Raw genomic sequence first — 24,866 nt, 5'->3', positions numbered from 1 at the left:
AAAGTAAACAAATGGGACCTAATGAAGCTTAAAAGCTTGTGCACAGCAAAGGAAACCATAAACAAGACTAAAAGACAGCCCTCAGGGTGGGAGAAAATATTTGCAAATGAAGCAATTGACAAAGGATTAATCTCCAAAATTTACAAGCAGCTCAATATCAGTAAAATAAACAACCCAATCCAAAAATGGGCAGAAGACCTAAATAGACATTTCTCCAAAGAAGGTATACACATTGCCAACAAACACATGAAAGGATGCTAAACATCAGTAATCATTAGAGAATGCAAATCAAAACTACAATGAAATATCACCTCACACCAGTCAGAATGGCCATCATCAAAAAATCTAGAAACAACAAGTGCTGGAGAAGGTGTGGAGAAAAGGGAGCCCTTCTGCACTGTTGGTGGGAATATAAATTGATACAGCTACTATGGAGAACAGTATGGAAGTTCCTTAAAAAAATTAAAAATAGAACTACCATATGACCCAGCAATCCCACTACTGGGCATATACCCTGAGAAAACCATAATTCAAAAAGAGTCATGTATCAAAATGTTCATTTCAGCTCTGTTGACAATAGCCAGGACATGTAAGCAACCTAAGTGTCCATTGACACTTAGAAGATGTGGCACATATACACAGTGGAATATTACTCAGACATAAAAAGAAATGAAATTGAGTTATTTGTAGTGAGGTAGATGGACCTAGAGTCTGTCATACAGAGTGAAGTAAGTCAGAAAGAGAAAAACAAATACCATATGCTAACACATATATATGGAATATATATATTTTAAAAAAAGGTTCTGAAGAAACTAGGCGCAGGACAGGAATAAAGACGCAGATGTAGAGAATGGACTTGAGGACACAGGGAGGGGGAAGGGCAAGCTGAGACGAAGTGAGAGAGTGCCATGGACTTATATGTACTGCCAGATGTAAAATAGATAGCTAGTGGGAAGCAGCCGCATAGCACAGGGAGATCAGCTGGGTGCTTTGTGACCACCTAGAAGGGTGGGATATGGAGGGTGGGAGGGAGACAGAAAAGGGAGGGGATATGGGGATTTATGTATATGTATAGCTGATTCACTTTGTTATACAGCAGAAACTAACATACCTTTGGGAAGCAATTATACTCCAATAAAGATGTTAAGAAAAAGAAAAAAAGACTGGAGTGAGGGAAAGTCTTGGGAAGCTCCAAGGGGAATGATATGACAGCAGAGAATACCAGGGTGTTTGCTATGCAGCATGGCAGGCATACTCAGTGTATTTTATTCCTTTTATAATTGAAAAGAGTATGACTAGGGGCATGAGAGCAGATATATTCTTGAATTCTGGCTGAGGGTGACAAATTGAAGTTAAAAACCAATTTAAAGAGGTAATATATTTATAGAATTTGGCAACGTACCATGGGGAATATAAATAAATATTTCACATGCACGTATCGTATTACCTTAGGCTCCTTAAACAAAAAGACTAAAGGGAATTTTTGTACTCCCAACATTTCTTTCTTTATGAAATTGCACATAATAGTTGTTCGAGAAATGGTGAACTAAATGAAATAGGTAACTTTGATCTCTAAAAGTGTACAGTCTTTTTGCAGAGACTGAACATAATCATCTGGAAAGTTAAATAAGAGTACATGGTTGTATGTATTAAGTGCATAGTAAACTGTAGAATTGTCTATAAATTCAGAGAAATGCAATGTTATGAGGTGGTTAAAATTGATAGATAATCTTTGGATTAATTGCTAAAGTTCCAATCACTGCTCTGTTACTAACTGGCTAGATGACCTTGCAGATTATTTAAACTCTTCTGTCGCTAGATTTATTCTTCTGTAAAATGGGGCTATTGTTATATAGCCAGTCGCCTATTTGGCTGTTGAGGTTTAAACAAGAGAGTGAATGTGAAGTGCCTTAGATAGTGATTGGCCATATAATAAGGCTTCTATAGATGGTAGAGAAATAAAGGTTTCTTGGGGTAGGTGAGACTGAAGCCAGATCCTGAAGAATAGGTAGAGTTTAGACAATTGGGGAAGAAGGATATATATCATGAATTATAGGTCTGACATTAAATTGCTTTGTGACCTTTGGCAAGTCTCTGAAATTCTCTGTGCCTGGTTTTCCTTCTTATAAAAAATGGGTTGTTGTAGTTATAGTGCTTGATGCATAGCTGGTGCTCTTATTGTAGTTGCTCTTATCATAGATGTAGTTATTGTCACTGCTGTCATCATCATTGTCATCATTATCATCAGGGTAGAAGATAGACAAGACTTTGGCTGTCTTGGAGCTGATGTGTCAGGGAGTGGAGGGAACCAAGATTTATAATTGGGGAAGGGTCTTATTGCAAAATCTCTCTTCAAATGAAAGAACTGTTAGAAAAATAGAAAACTTTGATTATGATTACAGGGATTTAAGCTGGCTACTGTGTCCAGGATGTGGGCTTTCTATAGAATAAATTTTATTTCACATCAATTTTTTGAAACAAACTAATGATACCAGGTTGTACTTTTGCAATGGCTGTTTTCTTATCTTTTTTTTTGTTATGTTTGTTTGTTTTTTACCTTTTGAGTAAAGCTCTTTTTAGAAGGATCCAAATTTTGTGTTTTTACCATACTGAAACCTATTATAAGATACATAATTAAAAGGACTGTGCAGCTTGCTGCTGTGACCATATACCTTTGGAATGAGCTTTGAAAATGTTAAGTTGTTGATGCAGAAAATCACAATAAGGCAGTAGAATTATTTTTATTAAGCCAGTATAAATTATATCTATATTCCAAAAAAAAATCTTTGTCCTTTTGGTATTTGTGTCAGAGTTAGTGATAATTCGTGTAGTTTCAGCTACTAATTATGTGTTAATAAGCCTTTTCCTTAATTATTTTTTCTCTTTAGAACGATATCGCATCCAGAGTGAACAATTTGAGGATCTTTGGCTCATAACAAATGAGCTTATTATCCGCCTTCAGGAATATTTTGAAAAACAGGGAATCAAAGATTTCGCATGTTCTTTTTCTGGATCTATGCCCCTTCAAGAATATTTTGGGTTGATCGATCATCATTTTGAGGTGTGTATGATCATAGCCTGTATCATCTGTAATTTTTCAATATATGAAAGAAATATGCTATAGAGGTAAGGATTCTAGTATACATGCTATTAGGCAGTGTACGTTAAGTTGTTATTCTTATGTGGATGGTGGGGTTGTGAATCTGTTCCTGCGGTCTCGCCCAGTTTGTGATCAATTGCAGACTTCTACAGAGTGGCTGCCTGGAGCTGTGGTCTGGCCTCAGAACAGAGCTGGTTTAATTCTCCCACATGGGGATTTAACCTTTGACGCCAATAATCCAGTGTTAAAACTATTTGAGCTTATTGGCAGCCATTGGGCTAACTAATTCTAGCAGACCATAAGTGAGGTGTGATTATAAAGTAAAGTGATTTTTCCTTTTCATTTTTAACAAGCACACCAGAACTTCTGCATCTGAATGAGGGTTAATCACATAAAATATTCTCCAGTATCTGGCACAATGAGTGCTTAGTAAATGCTGAATGATTAAATGTCTAAATTAATGAGATCTGACAGTGACTTTGTTGCCTGGATATGTTTGCATTTTTTCTTTGGAAGTACCTTCAGAGCTTGTGTTAGATTCTCTTGCGTATCTTGAGGGTGTCAAATCTTCATCCTTTGAAGATTGATTTGATATTTGGAAATAGTCAGGAGTCTTTTTTTTTTTTTTAAGAAGATGTTGGGGGTAGGAGTTTATTAAGTTATTTATTTATTTTTGCTGTGTTGGGTCTTCGTTTCTGTGTGAGGGCTTTTTCTAGTCGTGGCAAGCAGGGACCACTCTTCATCGCGGTGCACGGGCCTCTCACTATCGCTGCCTCTCTTGTTGCGGAGCACAGGCTCCAGATGCGCAGGCTCAGTAGTTGTGGCTCACGGGCCTAGTTGCTCCGAGGCATGTGGGATCCTCCCAGACCAGGGCTTGAACCCGTGTCCCCTGCATTATCAGGCAGATTCTCAACCACTGCGCCACCAGGGAAGCCAGGTGTCATGTTTTGTGAAAAAAATTGGACAATGAAAGTCATTGTTTTAAGTCCCTGTGTTAAAAAAAAAATTCACCAGGCTCTTCTTATTTGCCTATAAGTAGACCCTGTAGGGAATTACAAAGAGGAATTTCAAAAAAATTTTGCACTTTATTTAAGGAAACATTGGTTCCCTAGAGTGGCTACTTTTTAAGGAATCAATAGGTTTTTGCATTTCAATTTGTAAACTATGGTTTGTGTGTGTGTGCGTGCATGAGTGCGTGCGTGCGTGCGTGCGCATGTGTGTGTGTTAGTGAGAGAGGATGAGAGAGAGAAAGAGAGAGAGAGTGAGAGAGAAAGAGGGAGAGATTGAGAGAGAGAATACGTCATGTAAATTGTCAGTCACATGAACATTCTACTTAATGTTCCATCCCTTGAACATTCTAAGAGCATTGACTTTAACCTACAAATAAAGACTTCTTTGAATACAGTGTGAACATAAAGGGAAAATTTCAGTGCATACCATCCAATTGCAGATAACACGTCATTATCAAATAAATTGAATATATTTGGGTCTTCCCTCATCTAAACTGGTAATATTGTATAGGACAGTATACTTTGACCAAATTGTGGCACCAAAATCAACAGTTTGGGAAATATGTTTAGGTACTCTAAGTATTGAGAACCTTTATAATTCTCTAGGATATATCTTAAGAAATTCCTGCTTCACTGTGCAAAACTGAGGTCCAGTGACGTATGGAAGAGAGTCCACAGAAAGACTATACTAATTACCTATTTGTAATATTTAAAATCGAAAATATTAGATTCTAATTGACTATGTTTGACAAACAGTCCGCCTCCCTCCTCCCCGCCTTATTTGCTGGCTAGTAAATCCCTGGAGTTTCTACCTCAGGGACATTTTCTTTCTGGGGAGGGACTTAGGGAATGTGGTGAACTATAGGCACTTTTGTTACACAGTTAAAAAGGGCATGCTTATACTTCCTTTGCTCTCTGGCCCCGCTCTACTTTTTTTTTTTTTTAATATGACTTTAAACTTTGAATCAAGGTGGCTTTTGGAATCTAAGTGTCCCTTAGTGTAAGCTCCATGAAAACAGGAATTTTTGTCTGTTTTATTCATTGTTGTAATTCCTAGAGTCTAGAACACTGCGTGGCATTAAGATCAATAAATATTTGTTAAATGTTGAAATTCTGACATGTGAAAACATTTCAATCACCAGTGTTTTGTTACATGTTCAAAGGAATGATAACGTGGCTGATGTCTCAGTTTTGAGAATATTAAAAAATTTTTTTGTTTCATGAATTGAGGAAATAAAATATTATAGCAGGAAATCATACAATTAAAAGGGTGAATTATTGATAACTCTAATTCTTTTTTAAAAATTTAGTTGTTATATCACTTAACTTTTGGTAATGAAAGTTTTTTTTTTTTCTTCAAGAGAATATTCTTTGATTTAGTTAGCTACTTAATGCTTCTGAAACTGGGGTTAAAAGAAGTTAATAAAATTCCAAGTTTTTTTTCCAGTCATGTGTCTGTTCTCCATACACGCACTGAAAAGGTAAGGAAGTTTGGTTTGATATCAGAAATGTAAACTATAATATGTTTGATTTTTGAACATTTTGAATGTGATATTTACTTCAGAACTAGTTATGACTGTTTTGTTAAGTTGAATTAGCAGTTCATATGATCTGGGTTCATGGAGTATTTATTCCCTATGACTTTAACTAGCTTTCTTTATTTTAATTATATTAAATTCAAAAGTTATGAGAAGAGTTGTACTGAATAGAGTCATTTCTGATTCTCATCCTCCCACTATTCAGTCTCCTCTTTGGAGGCAATTTTTGGTGTACAGTTTCTTGTTACCTTTCTAGAACTATTCTGTGCAGTCACAACTATGTTACTATATAGATTTAAAAAAATACGTGAGTGATATTCTGTATTTCTCTTTTGCTTTGTTTCATTCAATGCATCTTTGGCTGGCATTGCTTATCAGTACCTGGTGGTCCTGCAAAGTCCTCTTTATTTATTCAACCGGTTCCTCTATTGATGAGTATTTTGATTATTAACATTATCTTACTATAATAGCAACAGAAAAAATCCTATAATGAATATCCTTGTGTGTACATTACTTTTTGCAAGCTCACCCCTGGGATAAATTCCTGGAAGTGGGATTGCCAGGTCAAATGCTGTATGTTTGAGAGCTATTTGTATTAACTTTTCTGTGAATTTTGCCCACTTTTCTATTGGATTGTTGCTCTTTTTCTTACTCATTTGTTTGGGCTGTGGTCCTTTTTCATCAATTTATAGATGCTTTCTAGATATTATAGGCATGGTTTTTTGTCTCTGTGGTTATTGCTATTATTCTTTGCAGTTTACTGTTTGTCTTATCACTTTACTTATAATGTTTTTCTCTACTTTTTTTCTTAACCACGTAGAATTAAAAATTTTTTTTTTAGTAATTTTTCAGGGGTGTGTGTGTGTTTTTGTGTATGTGTGGCTTTTGACTTTTAACTTATAAAGATCTGTCTCATGCTAAGATTATTTTTTAAAATATAATTTTCTAATGCTTTGTTGTGTTTAAACTTTTGATTCCTCTGCAATTGATTTTGCTGTAAAGGCTGGGGGAAAAATCCTTATTCCTTTTTTCCCTTATGTATTTAATCAGTTATCACAAACATTTACTGAATGATCTATCTTTATCCCAATGACAACTGGGCCATTTTTACTAAATTTCCATTTGACCTATTTCACTGTTATCATCTATGTATTCATGTATCAAATATCACACTTTTAATTCTCTAAACTCTGTAACACACTTAAATTTCTTCTTTACTCTTTTCAAACTTCTATTGGCATTGCCAGTATCCTTACTTTAGACATGTTTTGTTGTGCACATTTAACCTGAATTAAAGAAATTCTTCATTGTAGTTGCGGATAAATGGTGAAAAATTAGAAGAACTCTTATCTGAAAGAGCTGTACAATTTCGGGCCATTCAACGCCGGCTATTAACAAGATTCAAAGATAAAACACCTGCTCCTCTCCAACACCTGGACACCTTGCTAGATGGAACTTACAAGCAGGTTGGTATAATAACATAGTTTTTATACTACTGGATAATAGTTTTATACTACTGGATATAATTTTTTCCCTCACCCTAGAGTCATGTACCAGACTCTCAAGATAAGGCATTTCTTTCTTATGTATTATGGAGCAGCAAATAGCACACAGCTTTAGAGTCAGAATTTAAAGTCAAGCTCTGCCACTTTCTAATTATGTGACCTTGTGTAAATTAGGTTAGATCCGTCCATATTTTACTTCCCAGGGTTGTTGTGAGGATTTTTTTCCATCATTTATGTGAAGCAGCCAGCTTAACGCCAGGCACATAGGATATGCTTGATAAATAGTACTATTATGATTAGTGTTATTATTGGACAATTCTTGGTACATCCCATAATTATCATCATAATTCTCAAATTGTCTTACAGAGCAATTGGATTACTCTTCTAGTTTTATGTCAGTTGATGCTTTGAGGTGGAATTCTTTTTTTAAAATTTATTTTATTGAAGTGTAGTTGATTTACAACGTTGTGTAAATTTCTGCTGTACAGCAAAGTGATTCAGTTATACATATATACATTCTTTTTCATATTCTTTTCCATTATGGCTTATCACAGGATATTAAATATAGTTCCCTGTGTTATAGAGTAAGACCTTGTTGTTCAACCATTCTGTATATAATAGTTTGCATCTGCTAATCCCAAACTCCCAATCCATCCTGCACCACCCACTTGGCAACCACAAGTCTGTTCTCTACATCTGTGAGTCTCTTTTGTAGGTAAGTTCGTTTATGTCATATTTTATATTCCACATATAAGTGATATCATATGGTATTTGTCTTTCTCTTTCTGACTTACTTCACTTAGTACGAGAATCTCTAGGTCCAGCCATGTTGCTGTAATGACATTATTTCATTCTTTTTAATGGCTGAGTAGTATTCCATTGTATATGTGTACCACATCTTCTTTATCTATTCATCTGTCATTGGACATTTAGGTTGTTTCCCTGTCTTGGCTATTGTGAATAGTGCTATGAATAGTAGGGGTGCATGTATCTTTTTGAATTATAGTTTTGTCTGGATATATGCCTAGGAGTGGGCTTGCTGGATCATATGACAACTCTATTTTTAGTTTTTAAGGAACCTCCATACTGCTTTCCATAGTGGCTACACCAACTTACATTCCCACCAACAGTGTAGGAGGGTTCCCTTTTCTCCATACCCTCTCCAGCATCTGTTATTTGTAGACTTTTTAATGATGGCCATTCTGACCGTTGTGAGGTGGTGCCTCATTGCAGTTTTGATTTGCATTTCTCTAATAATTAGTGATGTTGAGCATCTTTTCATGTGCCTGTTGGTCATGAGATGGAATTCTTAAATAGGCCTTTGTTCTAAATCAAAAAGTCTATTTTCTTCATCTTCCTGATTTGTCCTTCTACCAGTGGTTTATCATTTGCATGACTAGGGTGATCTGGGTTTCACTCTTAAGGTATTATGTCTTCAAAAACTATTCAAAATTATCATCTCAGGCTTGAAATAATAATTTTTAAAATTCAAATTTCATGGGTAAGGCCTCTGCCAGTTCCACTGTAAAGTCAGCTTTGAATAACTGCATTATGTCTTCTCATATTTCTATACATTATCACTGATCTGTTTCAAAATCAGTGTTGGTGATATGAATATTCTGTTGATTGTTTTTTTTTTTTTTTTCTGTGGTACGCGAGCCTTTCACTGTTGTGGACTTTCCCATTGCAGAGCACAGGCTCCGGACGCACAGGCTCAGTGGCCATGGCTCATGGGCCCTGCCTCTCTGTGGCATGTGGGATCTTCCCGGACCGGGACACGAACCCGTGTCCCCTGCATTGGCAGGCGGATTCTCAACCACTGTACCACCAGGGAAGCCCTCTGTTGATTTATTGATTGAATTTTTTTGTTGAGATAGTTGTGTATTCCCATGCAGTTATAACAAAAAATACAGCTAAATCTCATGTATCCTTTACCCACTTTCTTCCAGTAGTAGCATTTTGTAAAACTATAACATAATATCACAACCAGGGTATTGACATTGATAAAATCTATAGATTTTATTCAGATTTCCACAATTTTACTTATACTCATCAGTGGGTGTATTAAGTTCTATACAGTTTTATCACACATTCAGGTTTGTGTATCCACCACCACATTCAAGACACCAAGCAGCTCCATCACACAAGACTCCCTCATGTTGCCTTTTATTAACAGAACTCCCCTCCTGTCCACTGCTCTCTACCACATTCTGTTGTTTTTGAAAGAATGAATCAGGTATTTTTTTTATAGTTTGCTTTTCTAGAGGAAAGAAAAATAGCTTACCATGTAAACATCAATAAATGTATTGATAATACATTTGCTTCTTGAAATTTTCATGGTTATTTGAAAATTAGTAGCAATTTGAGGGACAGTCTAAAGCAATAGTAGGGTATTGGAAAGAACACTGGGCTTGAAGTCCAAAGACCCCAGTTCTGTCACTTATTAGCTATGCAGCCTTTGGCAATTCCCTTACCTCCCAGAACTTCAGTTTCTTTCTATAAAATGGAATAACTACTCACTGTGTTGTTACAAAGACTCTATTCCATAATGGATGTAGAAATGCTTGGTAAATTGTTCTACAAATATAGACTGCCAATTTCTTTTGTGCTGGAGCAATTATGTGACTCTTAGGTTAGTAGGCACTAATGCTCTTTCTGTTCCAGACTTCTTTTTTCTCTCTTCGGTACACTTTTTGTTTTGGTTTGTTTTTCATTTTTTAAATTTTTTTCCTCCTCCTTCTTCTTCAAAGCTCTTTGATGACTTATCTCATTCTTACGTTTCCTGCCACACCTGCACTTGGGGCTGAAGAAATGCTGAATCTTATATTTACTGGTGCTGTATCTTTTTGTGGACACAATGGCAGAGGGGTCTTTAAAGGGGTTTGATGAGGATGCTTGATTTAATGCTTTCCATATTTTCTATATAGCAAGACTTTCTTTGTCTTTTATACATTCTCAGTTCTGGGGTTTATTTTTTTCTGCTTAACTCCAGGTTGGGTTTTTCCATGATTTTTAATATGGACAAGATGATCAAAACCATAGAGTTTTGCTTGAATCTATATGTTAAGTCTCCATTCTTTTATATCAAAAAAGAGAATGAACAAGCTTTTGAAAGAAACATATGAATACTATAAGAAATTTGACTTAGTTTTAATGCAATTTATTACTCAGTTTTATTATATATATTAAGATTATACAAAATGCTAAATTCTAGAGCTTAGTTCTTTATCATCTTCTCAGAAATATAATCACTTTTGTATTTTTTGTGTCTTTCTATACCTCTTTTCTTTGCATTCAAAAATAAAATGTTGTTTTGTGAGGCTAAAAAATTCATAAATAGTATCATACTATATGTATTAGTCTGCCTCTCTTTTTTGTTTTTCTTCCAACAGTATGTACTGGAGCTCTTTTCACACTGTGTAGATCTACTTCTCTATTTGTAATGGCTGCATAGTATTTTGTAATCTAGACATTCTATAGTATGGAAAAACACAGTTTATTGAAAGATAAATCTTAAAAATAGTTTTAGTGCAGAGTCTAACACTGAGAAAAATCCCTTTTAGACAATTCTATTGTGACTAGACAGGTGTATGACATACCTCACTATCACATACCTTTGGTTTAGTGTAAACTTATCTTTATACTTTGCCTCGCTAGGGGGCAGATTACTTGGATGATGTACTTGGCAGATTAGCCAAGCCCATGAAATAATGATTTGTTCTAGAGCCTGCTCTTACTCTCCATGGCATAACACCATTGCATGAGTGTCACTAGATTTGTAAAGTGTTTTCCTAATGTGTCAGTTTAAAATTAGTTCTGCTACCTGTGTGGAGTCCTTGTTTTCTCATGTACAAGGGGCTTTTAATTTTCTCTTTTCTGTGGATTTTAGTGCCACTTTAGTTTTAGTTGGATAAGCATTCTGAGCTGTGCATTGATAACTTTACTTCCTGTCCATTTATCACCAGGCATCTGGAAGATGCTATGTTGTCGTCACCTGATGAAGTGGTGATAATTGGTTTATGTGAAAATAGAAGCAGAAGTCAGTATCCTCCTAAAACTAGTGTGTAAACTCTCTGAAGGCAGGGACCTTTTTTTTCTTTTGTCTTATTCACTACTATATTCTTAGCACAATACATTTCTTGTTTGTTAATTTAACTGATACTGAAGTTCAGTTTCCTTGCCATCAAATGGTAGTGCTTATTGCATTTGGCAGAAAAGCTTTGGAAAATAAGTTCTCTGATGTTATAAAATTTTCACATGTATTTGTTTGTCAAAGCAGGACTCGTAGGTTGAATTGAAATAGGGGAAATTTAGACTTACCCTTTGGTTTGGTTGTGTTTTGATGCTTTCATGTGTACTAAGATTTTGTTTTTCTCTGCTTGAACACTAACCCTCTGTTGTAACAGGGGAAAAGTGTTTACTAATCTAAAAGTTTAATTGTGTCAGATGACATATGTGTGATGTAATGACTGATAGCCATTAATGTTTTAGAAAGGCACTTGGCTGGTTTTTCTCTTCTGCAAAACAGAGGCTGTATTAGGCATAATTTTAAACAGAGATCCTGTGGTTTGGAGTTTGTTATTTGTTACTTTTTCTGTACTTAAAACTTCCTTCTACTCTGTTTATTTGTATGTTATTGATATATAAAAATCATTTTAAGTCACGCAAAAATCTAAGAGCTTTTTGGTCTGTGACTTTTTAAATGAGCATGATTTTGGCTGATAACACAAAAGAATATGTGATGAAACCATTCAGAGGCCTACTTTCCTCTTTTCATTGGCAAGTAAAAAACAATATGCTGATAGACTGAGAAGGAAGTATCAGGGATTTGATGATGTTGCTGCATTTGTTTTCCTTATAACCACTTAAGAGCTAAGAAGAAGTTCTTTCTCTTCCCAAGGAGATGGAATAAACAGATGATAAAGGGAGCACAGAAAAATGTAACCATATGTTTGGGGATGAATGGGAGAGGTAAGTTAAAAAAATAAAAGGATGGGATGGCAGTAAAAAAAAATGGAGTTTGCATGTTTTCACCTTATAATTCTATGCTTGGATGTTTATCTAAGAAAATAGTTCACAAAGGAAAAAAAATACATTCATCAAGTTGTTGTTCATTTACAGTATTAATCACCTTTGCAAGAAATTATAAATCAGCTTTCATTTCTTAGAAATGAAAAGTGAGAATCAGATATATCATTTCTTATTTTAAAAACTGGAATAATGTAAAACGTTTTATTTTATTTTATTTTTAAATTTATTTAATTTATTTATTTTTGGCTGCATTGGGTCCTTGCTTATGCGTACGGGCTTCCTCTAGTTGAGGCGAGCAGGGGCCACTCTTGGTTGCGGTGTGCAGGATCTAGAGCGCAGGCTCAGCGGCGGTGGCACACGGGCTTAGTTGCTCCGCAGCATGTGGGATCCTCCTGGATGAGGGCTCGAACCCATGTCCCCTGCATTGGCAGGCAGACTCCTAACCACTGTGCCACCAGGGAAGCCCCTAAAACATTTTAAATAATTGGAAAGAGCAGATTAGTATATAGCAAGTTTCCAATAGATGTATCTATAAGATGAGTGTGCAAAGATTTCGAAGGAATACAAAAAAAGATGTACATTTGTTTTAGATGACTTTAAATTCTTAAATAATTAAAAAAATGTTATAAGCATAATTTTATAAGTATGAAATTTTTTTCACAGTATGTTAATGTACTTAACACTACTGAACTGTACACTTAAAAATACCTAAGGTGGTACATTTTATGTTCTGTTTTACCACAATTAAAAAGAATAATAACTTTTTGAAAACTGGGATGTGGTCAGAAACTCCTGGTTGTCATTGGTTTTCTATTTTGTTTCTTCTTGCAGTGTAGACTGAACATAACTTTTTCTTTTTTCGAACAGTCCTATTCACTTTTATTTTTAACATCTTTATTGGAGTATAATTGCTTTACAATGGTGTGTTAGTCTCTGATTTATCACAAAGTGAATCAGCTATACATGTACATATATCCCCATATCTCCTCCCTCTTGCATCTGCCTCCCACCCTCCCTATCCCACCGCTCTAGGTGGTCACAGAGCACCAAGCTGATCTCCCTGTGCTATGTGGCTGCTTCCGACTAGCTATCTATTTTACATTTGGTAGTATATATAAGTCCATGCCACTCTCTCACTTCGTCCCAGCTTACACTTCCCCCTCCCTGTGTCAAGTCCATTCTCTAGTAGGTCTGCGTCTTTATTCCCGTCCTGCCCCTAAGTTCTTCATAACCATTTTTTTGTTTTAGATTCTATATATATATGTGTTAGCATATGGTATTTGTTTTTCTCTTTCTGACTTACTTCACTATGTATGACAGACTCTAGGTCCATCCACCTCACTACAAATAACTCAGTTTTGTTTCTTTTTATGGCTGAGTAATATTCCATTGTATATATGTGCCACATCTTCTTTATCCATTCATCTGTTGATGGACACTTAGGTTGCTTCCATGTCCTGGCTATTGCAAATAGAGCTTCAATGAACATTATGGTACATGACTCAATTTGAATTATGGTTTTCTCAGTGTATGTGCCCAGTAGTGGAATTGCTGGGTGGTATGGTAGTTCTATTTTTAGTTTTTTAAGGAACCTCCATACTGTTCTTCATAGTGTCTGTGTCAATTTACATTCCCACCAACAGTGCAAGAGGGTTCCCTTTTCTCCACACCCTCTACCAGCATTTATTATTTGTAGATTTTTTGATGATGGCCATTCTGACTGGTGTGAGATGATATCTCATAGTTTTGATTTGCATTTCTCTAATGATTACTGATGTTGAGCATTCTTTCATGTGTTTGTTGGCAATTTGTATATCTTCTTTGGAGAAATGTCTATTTAGGTCTTCTAGCCATTTTTGGATTGGGTTGTTTGTGTTTTTGCTTGAGCTGCATGAACTGCTTGTATATTTTGGAGATTAATCCTTTGTCAATTGCTTCATTTGCAAATATTTTCTCCATTCTGAGGGTTGTCTTTTCATTTTGTTTGTGTTTTCCTTTGCTGTGCAAAAGCTTTTAAGTTTCATCAGGTCCCATTTGTTTATTTTTGTTTTTATTTCCATGTCTCTAGGAGGTGGGTCAAAAAGGATCTTGCTGTGATTTATCTCATAGAGTGTTCTGCCTATGTTTTCCTCTAAGAGTTTTACAGTGTTTGGCCTTATATTTAGGTCTTTACCTTTTTGTGTATGGTGTTAGGGAGTGTTCCAACTTCATTCTTTTTCATGTAGCTGTCCAGTTTTCCCAGCACCATTTATTGAGGAGGCTGTCTTTACTCCATTGTATATTCTTGCCTCCTTTATCAAAAATAAGATGACCATATGTGCATGGGATTATCTCTGGGCATTCTATCCTGTTCCATTGATCTATATTTCTGTTTTTGTGGCAGTACCATACTGTCTTGATTACTGTAGATTTGTAATATAGTCTGAAGTCAGGGAGCCTGATTCCTCCAGCTCCATTTCTCTTTCTCAAGATTGCTTTGGCTATTCGGGGTCTTTTGTGTTTCCATACAAAATGTGAAATTTTTTGTTCTAGCTCTGTAAAAAATGCCTGTGGTAGTTTGATAGGGATTGCATTGAATCTGTAGATTACTTTAGGTACTATAGTCATTTTCACAATGTTGATTCTTCCAATCCAAGAACATGGTATATCTCTCCATCTGTTTCTATCATCTTTAATTTCATTCATCAATGTCTTATACTTTTCTGCATACAGGTCTTTTGTCTCCTTAGGTAGGTTTATTCCTAGATATTTTATTCTTTTTCTTGCAATGGCAAGTGGGAGTGTTTCCTTCATTTCTCTTTCAGATTTTTCATCATTAGTGTATAGGAATGCAAGAGATTTCTGTGCATTAATTTTGTATCCTGCTACCTTACCAAATTTGTTGATTAGCTTAGTAGCTTTCTGGTAGCATCCTTAGGATTCTGTATGTATGGTATCATGTCATCTGCAAACAGTGACAGCTTTACTTCTTCTTTTCCGATTTGGATTCCTTTTATTTCTTTTACTTCTCAGATTGCTGTGGCTAAAACTTTCAAAACTATGTTGAATAATAGTTGGCTGTGGGTTTGTCATATATGGCCTTTATTATGTTGAGGTAAGTTCCCTCTATGCCTACTTTCTGGAGGGTTTTTTAATCATAATTGGGTGTTGAATTTTGTCAAAAGCCTTTTTTTGCATCTACTAAAATGATCATATGGTTTTTCTCGTTCAATTTGTTAATATCATGTATCACATTGATTGATTTGTGTATATTGAAGAATCCTTTCATTCCTGGGATAAACTCCACTTCATAATGGTGTATGATCCTTTAAATGTGCTGTTGGATTCTGTTTGCTAGTATTTTGTTGAGGACTTTTGCATCTATGTTCATCAGTGATATTGGCCTGTAGTTTTCTTTCTTTGTGACATCTTTGTCTGGTTTTGGTATCAGGATGATGGTGGTGGCCTGGTAGAATGAGTTTAGGAGTGTTCCTCCCTCTGCTGTATTTTGGAAGAGTTTGAGAAGGACATCGGTGTTAGCTCTTCTCTAAATGTTTGATAGAATTCTACTGTTTAGCCATCTGGTCCTGGGCTTTTGTTTGTTGGCCGATTTTTATTCACAGTCTCAATTTCAGTGCTTGTGATTGGTCTGTTTATATTTTCTCTTTCTTCCTGGTTCAGTCTCAAAAGGTTGTGCTTTTCTAAGAATTTTTCCATTTCTTCCAGGTTGTCCATTTTATTGGCATAGAGTTGCTTGTAGTAATCTCTCATGATCCTTTGTATTTCGGCGGTGTCAGTTGTTACTTCTCCTTTTTCATTTCTAATTCTGTTGATATGAGTCTTCCCCCTTTTTTTCTTGATGAGTCTGGCTAATGGTTTATCAGTTTTGTTTATCTTCTCAAAGAACCAGCTTCTAGTTTTACTGTTCTTTGCTATTGTTTCCTTCATTTCTTTTTCATTTATTTCTGATCTGATCTTTATGATTACTTTCCTTCTGCTAACTTTGTTGTTTTTTTTTTTTTCTTTCTCTAATTGCTTCCGATCTAAGGTTAGGTTGTTTATTTGAGATGTTTCTTGTTTCTTAAGGTAGCATTGTATTGCTATAAACTTCCCTCTTAGAATTGCTTTTGCTGCTTCCCATAGGTTTTGGGTTGTTGTGTTTTCATTGTCATTTGTTTCTAGGTATTTTCTGATTTCTTCTTTCATTTCTTCAGTGATCTGTTGGTTATTAAGTAGTGTAATTTTTAGCCACCTTATGTTTGTATTTTTTACAGATTTTTTCCTGTAATTCATGTCTAGTCTCATAGTGTTGTGGTCAGAAAAGATACTTGATATGATTTCAATTTTCTTAAATTTACCAAGGCTTGATTTGTGACTCAGGATATGATCTATCCTGGAGAATGTTCCGTGAGCACTTGAGAAGAAAGTGTATTCTGATGTTTTGGGGTGGAATGTCCTTTAAATATCAATTAAGTCCATTTTGTTTAATGTATCATTTAAAGGTTGTGTTTCCTTTTTAATTTTCATTTTGGATGATGTGTCCATTGGTGAAAGTGGGGTGTTTGTTAAAGTCCCCTACAATGATTGTGTTACTGTCGATTTCCCCTTTTATGGCTTTTAGTATTTGCCTTATGTATTGAGGTGCTCCTATGTAAGGTGCTTAAATATTTACAATTGCTATATCTTCTTCTTGGATTGATCCCTTGATCATTAGGTAATGTCCTTCTTTGTCTCTTGTAATAGTTTTTTTTTAAAGTCTCTTTTTTCTGATACGAGTATTGCTACTCCAGCTTTCTTTTGATTTCCATTTGCATGGACTGTCTTTTTCCATCCCCTCACTTTCAGTCTGTATGTAGGCCTAGGTCTGAAGTGGGTCTCTTGTACACAGCGTATAAACAGATCTTGTTTTGATATCCATTCATCCAGACTATGTCTTTTGGTTGGAGCATTTAATCCATTTACATTTAAGGTAATTATCGATATGCATGTTCCTATTACCATTTTCTTAATTTTGGGGAGTTTGTTATTGTAGGTCTTTTCCTTCTCTTGTGTTTCCTACCTAGAGAAGTTCCTTAGCATTTTTTGTAAAGCTGGTTTTGTGGTGCTGAATTCTCTTAGCTTTTGCTTGTCTGTTAAGGTTTTAATTTCTCCATCGAATCTGAATGAGATCCTTGCTGGGTAGAGTAATCTTGGTTGTAGGTTTTTCCCTTCCATCACTTTAAATATGTCCTGCCTCTCCCTTCTGGCTTGCAGAGTTTCTGCTGAGAGATCAGCTGTTAACATTATGGGGATTCCCTTGTATGTTATTTGTTGCTCTTCCCTTGTTGCTTTTAATATTTTTTCTTTGTATTCAATTTTTGATACTTTGATTAATATATGTCTTTGTGTGTTCCTCCTCGGATTTTTTTCTGTATGGGACTCTGCGCTTCCTGGAGTTAACTATCTCCTTTCCCATATTAGGGAAGTTTTCAACTATGATCTATTCAAATATTTTCTCAGTCCCTTTCTTTTTCTCTTCTTTTTATGGGACCCCTATAATTTGAATGTTGGTGTGTTTCATGTTGTCTCAGAGGTCTCTAAGACTGTCCTCAATTCTTTTCATTCTTTTTTCTTTATTCTCCTCTGCGGTAGTTATTTCCACTATTTTATATTCCAAGTCACTTATCCGTTCTTCTGCTTCAGTTATTCTGCTATTGTTTCCTTCTAGAGAATTTTAAATTTCATTTATTGTGTTGTTCATCATCGTTTGTTTGCTCTTTAGTTCTTCTAGGTCCTTGTTAAACGTTTCTTGTATTTTCTCCATTCTATTTCCAAGATTTTGGATCATCTTTACTATCATCACTCTGAATTCTTTTTCAGGTAGACTGCCTATTTCCTCTTCATTTGTTTGGTCTGGTGGGCTTTTACCTTGCTCCTTCGTATTTTGTGTGTTTCTCTGTCTTCTCATTTTGCTTAACTTACTGTGTTTGGGGTCTCCTTTTCACAGGCTGCATGTTCATAGTTCCTGTTATTTTTAGTGTCTGCCCTCAGTCGTAAGGTTGGTTCAGTGGGTTTTGTAGGCTTCCTGGCGGTTGGGCCTAGTGCCTGTGTTCTGGTGAATGAGGGTGGATCTTGTCTTTCTGTTGGGCAGTTCCATGTCCAGTGGTGTGTTTTGGTGTGTCTGGGACCTTATTATGATTTTAGGCAGCTCACTGCTAATGGGTGGGGTTGTGTTCCTGTCTTGCTAGTTGTTTGGCATAGGGTGTCCAGCACTGTAGCTTGCTGGTCATTGAGTGGAGCCGCATCTTGGCATTGAGATGGAGATCTCTGGGAGAGCGTTCGCCGTTTGATGTTCCATGGAGTTGGAACTTTCTGGTCGACCAATGTCCTGAATTCAGCTCTCCCAACTCAGAGGCACAGGCCTGATCCCCAGCCGGAGCATGAAGACCCTGTCATCCACATGGCTCAGAAGGAAAGGGAGAAAAAAAGAAAGAATGAAATAAAATTAAATTAAAAAGTTATTTAAATATAAAATTAAAATTAAGTATTAAAAATAAAAAATTAAAAAGTAATAAAGAGATAAAAAAGAAAGAAAGGAGCAACCAAATAAAAAATCAAATCCACCAATAATAACAAGTGCTAAACACTATAGTAACAAAATAAAAAAAGAAAAAAAAGAGACAGAACCCTAGGACAAATGGTGAAAGCAAAGGTATACAGACAAAATCACACACAGAAGCATACACATACATAGTGACAAAAAGAGAAAAAGGAACAAATATATATATATTGTTGCTCCCGAAGTCCACTGCCTCTATTTTGGGATGATCCGTTGTCTATTCATGTATTTCACAGATGCAGGGTATATCAAGTTGACTGTGGAGATTTAATCCGGTGCTCCTGAGGCTGCTGGACGAGATTTCCCTGTCTCTTCTTTGTTCGCACAGCTCCTGGGGTTCAGCTTTGGATTTGGCCCTGCCTCTGCGTTTAGGTCACCTGAGGACGTTTGTTCCTGCCCAGACAGGACGGGGTTAAAGGAGGAACTGATTATGGGGCTCTGGCTCACTCAGGCGGGGGGGGGGGGAGGGAAGGGTATGGAATGTGGGGTGATCCTGCAGCGGCAGAAGCCAGCATGTCTTTGCTACAGCCTGAGGCACACCATGTGTTCTCCTGGGGAAGTTGTCCCTGGATCACGGGACCCGGGCAGTGGCGGGCTGCACAGCCTCCCTGGAGGGGAGGTGTGGATAGTGACCTGTGCTTGCACACAGGCTTCTTGGTGGCGGCAGCAGCAGCCTTAGCATCTCATGCCCATCTCTGGTGTCCGTGCTGATAGTCACGGCTCGCGCACATCTCTGGAGCTCATTTAGGCGGTGCTCTGAATCCCTTCTGCTCGCACACCCTGAAACAATGGTCTCTTGCCTCTTTGGCAGGTCCAGACTTTTTCCCACACTCCCTCCCGGCTAACTCTGGCACACTAGCCCCTTCAGGATGTGTTCACGCAGCCAACCCCAGTCCTCTCCTCTAAAGCCCGAGCCTTAGCTCCCAACCCCCAACCACCCCGGTGGGTGAGGAGACAAGCCTCTCAGGCTGGTGAGTGCTGGTCGGCACTGATCCTCTGTGCGGGAATTCTCCGCTTTACCCTCCGCACCCCTGTTGCTGCGCTCTCCTCCGTGGCTCCGAAGCATCCCCCCCACCATCCCCGGTCTCTGCCAGTGAGGGGGCTTCCTAGTGTGTGGAAACTCTCCTCCTTCACAGCTCCCTCCCACTGGTGCAGGTCTCGTTCCTATTCTTTTGTCTGTGTTTTTCTTTTTTTCTTCTGCCCTACCCAGGTACATGGGGAGTTTCTTGCCTTTTCGGAGGTCTGAGGTCTTCTGCCAGCGTTCAGTAGGTGTTCTGTAGGAGTTGTTCCACATGTAGTTGTATTTCTAATGTATTTGTGGGAAGGAAGGTGATCTCCACGTCTTACTATTCTGGCATCTTGAAGGTCTCCCATCTTTGGTTTTCTGAGGGAAGTATTTTCTCTCACCTGTATATACCTTGTAAACTTATTTCTCTAGTCTCATAATCTTTAGAACTTTGGGTAATCATTGCATATATGAGATAGTTTATTCCTATTTACTCAAAAGACAGCAATTAGATAACTGGATGGTATGCTTGAATGAAGATATGAATAGGATGAATGTTGTCTTGCTCTATCTGACCCGAAACTCTCCAGTTCCTCAGCCAAACTGGAGAAGCATACAAAGCTCTTTGAAAATGATGTCAATTTTTCTTCATCCAGGTCAGAGTGCAATCTGGAATGTAATCTCCAAAGTGTGTTTGTTTTAAGTACATTACTGATGTATTCAATATATGTTTGTGGCTATATAGAAATATAGCCCAACAGAAACATACCTCAAACCATAAATATAATCCATATAAGTAACTTGTAATTTTCTAGCAGCTATGTTAAAAAAGTAAAATGAAACAAGTGAACTTAATTTTGATAATGTGTTTTATTTAATCTTATATATCTAAAATATTATCATTTCAATATGTAATCAAATATTATTAATGAGATATTTAATATTTTTTCCACAGTAAGTCTTTAAGACATGGTTTATTTGAGACTTGAAGCACATATCAAGTGCTGAATAGCCACATGTGGCTAGTGGGTACCTTAGTGAACATTACAGTTCTAGCTACAGATAATTGTCAACTCATAATTTTATATTATTTCTTATAATGTCTCTTTTCTTGATTTTTTTCTTTCCCTTAGTCCCTTTAAGTTCTTGTTCATGATAAGACTATCACTGACCATTGATTTTCACTTACTCGATGTGAAATAGCAGGTGGTGGGAAGCGCTTAGATTATTATGGGACTACTAGGAACCTTTGCTTACATAAGCCATGCCTCAGATATTGTTTTAAAAAAAAGCATCAAATTTTGTGTCAACAGTTTTGGGTCCCAGTTCCAGCTCTCTCTGGCTCTTTGGCTTTGGATGTGTCACTTAACTGCTCTAAGCCTTGGCTTCTTAACTTTCATCTTTGGACATCTTAGGACCTTTTTGCACAGCATCCAGCATGGGGCTTATCTTCTAGTAAAATTCTCAATAAATATTTATTGTGTTGTATAATGGTTAGGGCAAGGGATTTAGAATCTTAAGTTTCCATTAGTATAGGATTTCAGAAACAAATGGGGCCTTTGCGGTCATCTAGCTCCAGCCCCTAGACTGGAATGTGGTTGTGGGCCAGTCATTGTTTGATGGTCGCTAATGCTAGGGATCTAAGGTACAGGGCTTTGTGAGACTGAATTAGTTTTCAAACAAAATATATAAGTGCAAAGTATTATTATAAATTGGAGCTACGCTTCCATGGATTTATGTTTGTAATGCTAATTGATATTAATGGGGATTGTACATAAATCAAGGGGAGAACAGACCTATTAGTGTACAAAAAACATTCTACTTCTAGTATCCATCTGGTATGCTTTACTTCCCTGGGGCATATGTGTTTTTTATAAATTGAATGCATACTTCTTTATCTTCATGTTGTTCAATCAGTATTGGAGTTTTCTGCTTGCTAGTGTTAGTTTGAACGTCTCTCTAGATTGTAAATTCAGTATTAAGGTTTCATTTTGGCAAACTTAGCAGATGCAGAAATGTGGTGTTTGTCTGGTATAAAGCATTGTAAGCCCAAAGTAATCAGGGGTACTCTCTTGTGCTAAAATTTCATTCTATTTATTGTTTGATCTTTAAAAAAAATTAGTCCTTTGACATACACTCAGAAGCAAGATGTTTCTAATATTTCAATAAAACAATTAATGGGTCCATTATAAGGAAATGAAAATCTTTTTGTGCCAGCGATGAGAGAAAAATATATAAGTGGCCTCCAATTATCTGTAATTGGATGAGGTTTTCTTTCATTTATGCTATCTATCTTCCTGTTTAATCCCATCTGGCACAATTATTCCTTTTGTATTAGTTTTCTGTAAATGGAGTTCTGAATGGTTTGAATTGTGAATCAACAATTGTGATGATCACAATCTTCACAACCCTCCTCTCCACCTTCCTTCCCTTCCCTTCCCTGCCTTTCTCATTCTCTTTAAATAAAGGGAAACAAATACATTTTCCTGGAGAGATTATTTTATGATCTTTCTTAGCAAAAGAAAAAGATGTATGGTCTTTATAAGAATATCTATGAATAGCTGAATAATTATATCAATCTGATGTGTGTTTCTCTGTATATTAAGTAGGGGGCTAATAGTGCTCTGAAAGTATGAAATGTAACCAAGGATAAATTGAGGTGGTATATTTTTAAAAAGATATTTTTGTGAGACCTACCTGTATGTCTAGGAACAAGGTAGTAATAGTAAAATCAGTTTCATCTGATTAAAAGAAATGAACTTTGAACATTGGACTTTAAATGGATTTAAATTTATTATCACTCTACTTGGGAATCATTAATAAAATGTTATACAGTAAAATCATCAGGCATTTATCTTCACTATTTTACCTGATGGATCACCCTATATTGTTGTTTTTAAGTTTCCTTTTATATGATTTCCAAATCTCTTATAGCAGGATATTAGATTTCAGGGAAATCTAACCACCTTTACCACCCAAATATTGATTCTCTGCCTCCCTCTACCCCCATCTAAGACTAGCTTCTGGCCAACAGTTAATATTCTTATTCAGTTGTTTCCCCAGTTAGAACGTTGGGCTCAGAGACTATATTCTTGGAGATGTTTTTTCCCTGGAAGTGATAGATTTTCACAGGGCCATCACCTTCCATCTTTTATCCCACCTTGTGATTCACAGTAAAGATGTGTAAGAGGCTTGGCTCTTGCAAAGTTGAGGCCATGGACTCGAGGACACTCAAGGAAACCAGTAGTTCCTGGTCCTTGTAGTCTAATATGTCAATTACCTGTCTGACACATTAGACAAGATTAATCTTCTGAATGTAATTATCTGTAGTTTTTCTTTGTCTGTTTTTGTCCTATCTCATTCCAAGACCTTTAGGGCATCTCTGCTGTCTATCCAATTAAGTTGAGACTTCTTACTCTGACATTCAAAGGTCTCTGAAGAGTGGAACCCAACTCCTTCTCAACTCCTACTTCTGCAAAACCTACATACCAATCAAGCTAGCCTGTCCTCTTAAACAAAAACTCTATTGATGTATAATTTGCATACTGTAAAATTCACCTGTTGTAAATGTACCATTTAATGATTTTTAGTAAATTTATAGAGTTGTGCAACCATCACCACAACCCAACTTTAGAACATCACCACTATCCCCAAAAGCTCCCTTGTGCCCTTTTACCAGCCTTAACACCAAGAAACTGCTGATCTACTGTCTCTTTAAGTTGACCTTTTCTGGATATTTCATATAAATAGAGTCACAAAGTAATTAGTCTTTTGGATCTTTTTTTTTTTTTTAACCTAACATTCTGCTTTTGAGGTTCATCCATATTATAGTACGTGTCAGGAGCTTGCTCCTTTTTATTGCTGAATAGTGTTCCATTGTATGGATATGCCATATTTTGTTTCTAATCAGTTCATAGACATTTGGAATGTTTTCAGTTTGACCAATAATTGAATAATGCTACTGTGAACATTCATGTATATGTCCTTATATGAACACATTTTGTTTTCTCTTGGTAGATTGTTATTATTTTAATTAATTAATTATTTTTTTTGCTCTCAGGCATAATAATGACTTTATCGGGTGCCCTTCTGTGCCAGACACTCTTATAGGCCTTAACATTTTTTTTCTTGATTAAAAAATACATGAAAAATTCATGCTCATTATAACAAATCAAACAATACAGAAACAGATAAAGACAGCACCAGCATCTCCCCCACCCAAGCTCCACATCTTATTTAATTGTTGCAACTACCATGAGAGATAAGAATTATAGGCCATATTTTATACATGAGAAAATTGAGGCTGAGAAAGGCTCAGAGTGTACTCTGCAGTGTTTAACAGGAAGAGCTTTGGAGGCTGATTACCTGGGCTCGTTTCTTGACTTTGCAGTTTACTATGTGTCCATGAGCAAATTACTTATTATTTCTGTCCCTCAGTTTTCCTACCTGCTAGTTCACATGTTGCAGTGAGGATGTAATGTGCTAAAACATAAAAATATTGCTGTTTCTAAAGAAAAAAAGATCGAAAAGAGAAATTATTTTAAAATGACAGCTAAGAAGAAAATACTAAGAATTAGAGCAAACTCTATTCACCGTTCTGCTACTTCACTATTCTGCTCCTAGTGTTCTCTTGGTGGATTATTAGGAGTGGAATTGTAGGGTCATATGGTAAATTTATGTTTAACTTTCTATGAAATTCACAAACTGTTTTCCTCAGGGTTGTGTTGTATCATTTTATATTCCCGCCAGCAATGTATGCGGGTTCCAGTTTCAACACATGGTCACCAACACTTATTATTCTTTTTAAAAATTTTATCTATAAGCATTACAGTGGGTATCTCGTTATGATTTTAATTTGCATTCTTCCTAATGACTAATTATGTTGGGCATCTTTTCATTTGCTTATTAGACTATTTTTTGATCAAACTTACCCTATACATTTCTTCCATCATGCTTGTGCTTATGCTGTTCTCACTACCTGAACCTTACCTTTTTTCCCCCATTTTCTTTTCTGGAAGCTTTCTACAAAGTCCATCTTCTTTTTTGAAGCTATCCTTATTTCATCCTGCCAGTTCCAGTTATCTGTGATCTCTCCTTCC

General features: G+C 36.4%; 1 protein-coding gene across 5 annotated transcripts in view; it reads left to right on the top strand.

Moving 5' to 3' along the window:
- BBS9 (Bardet-Biedl syndrome 9) overlaps window positions 1–24,866 on the top strand; it is a 446,549-nt gene that overhangs the window by 223,232 nt on the left and 198,451 nt on the right. For 4 of the 5 annotated variants that reach the window (XM_067042365.1, XM_059074636.2, XM_059074635.2 and 1 more), the window contains 2 exons: window positions 2,889–3,061; window positions 6,962–7,114. In XM_067042365.1, the coding sequence (XP_066898466.1) occupies window positions 2,889–3,061; window positions 6,962–7,114 (326 nt within the window). Of the gene's footprint in view, window positions 1–2,888; window positions 3,062–6,961; window positions 7,115–12,053; window positions 12,125–24,866 lie in introns of all 5 variants that reach the window. The other variant, XR_010842160.1, reaches the window with a different exon arrangement.

The sequence above is a fragment of the Kogia breviceps genome, chromosome 9 (assembly GCF_026419965.1).
Source record: "Kogia breviceps isolate mKogBre1 chromosome 9, mKogBre1 haplotype 1, whole genome shotgun sequence".
Taxonomy (NCBI): Eukaryota; Metazoa; Chordata; class Mammalia; order Artiodactyla; family Physeteridae; genus Kogia; species Kogia breviceps.
Note: the sequence above shows the minus strand (reverse complement) of the source record. Positions and strands in the feature narration are given on the sequence as shown.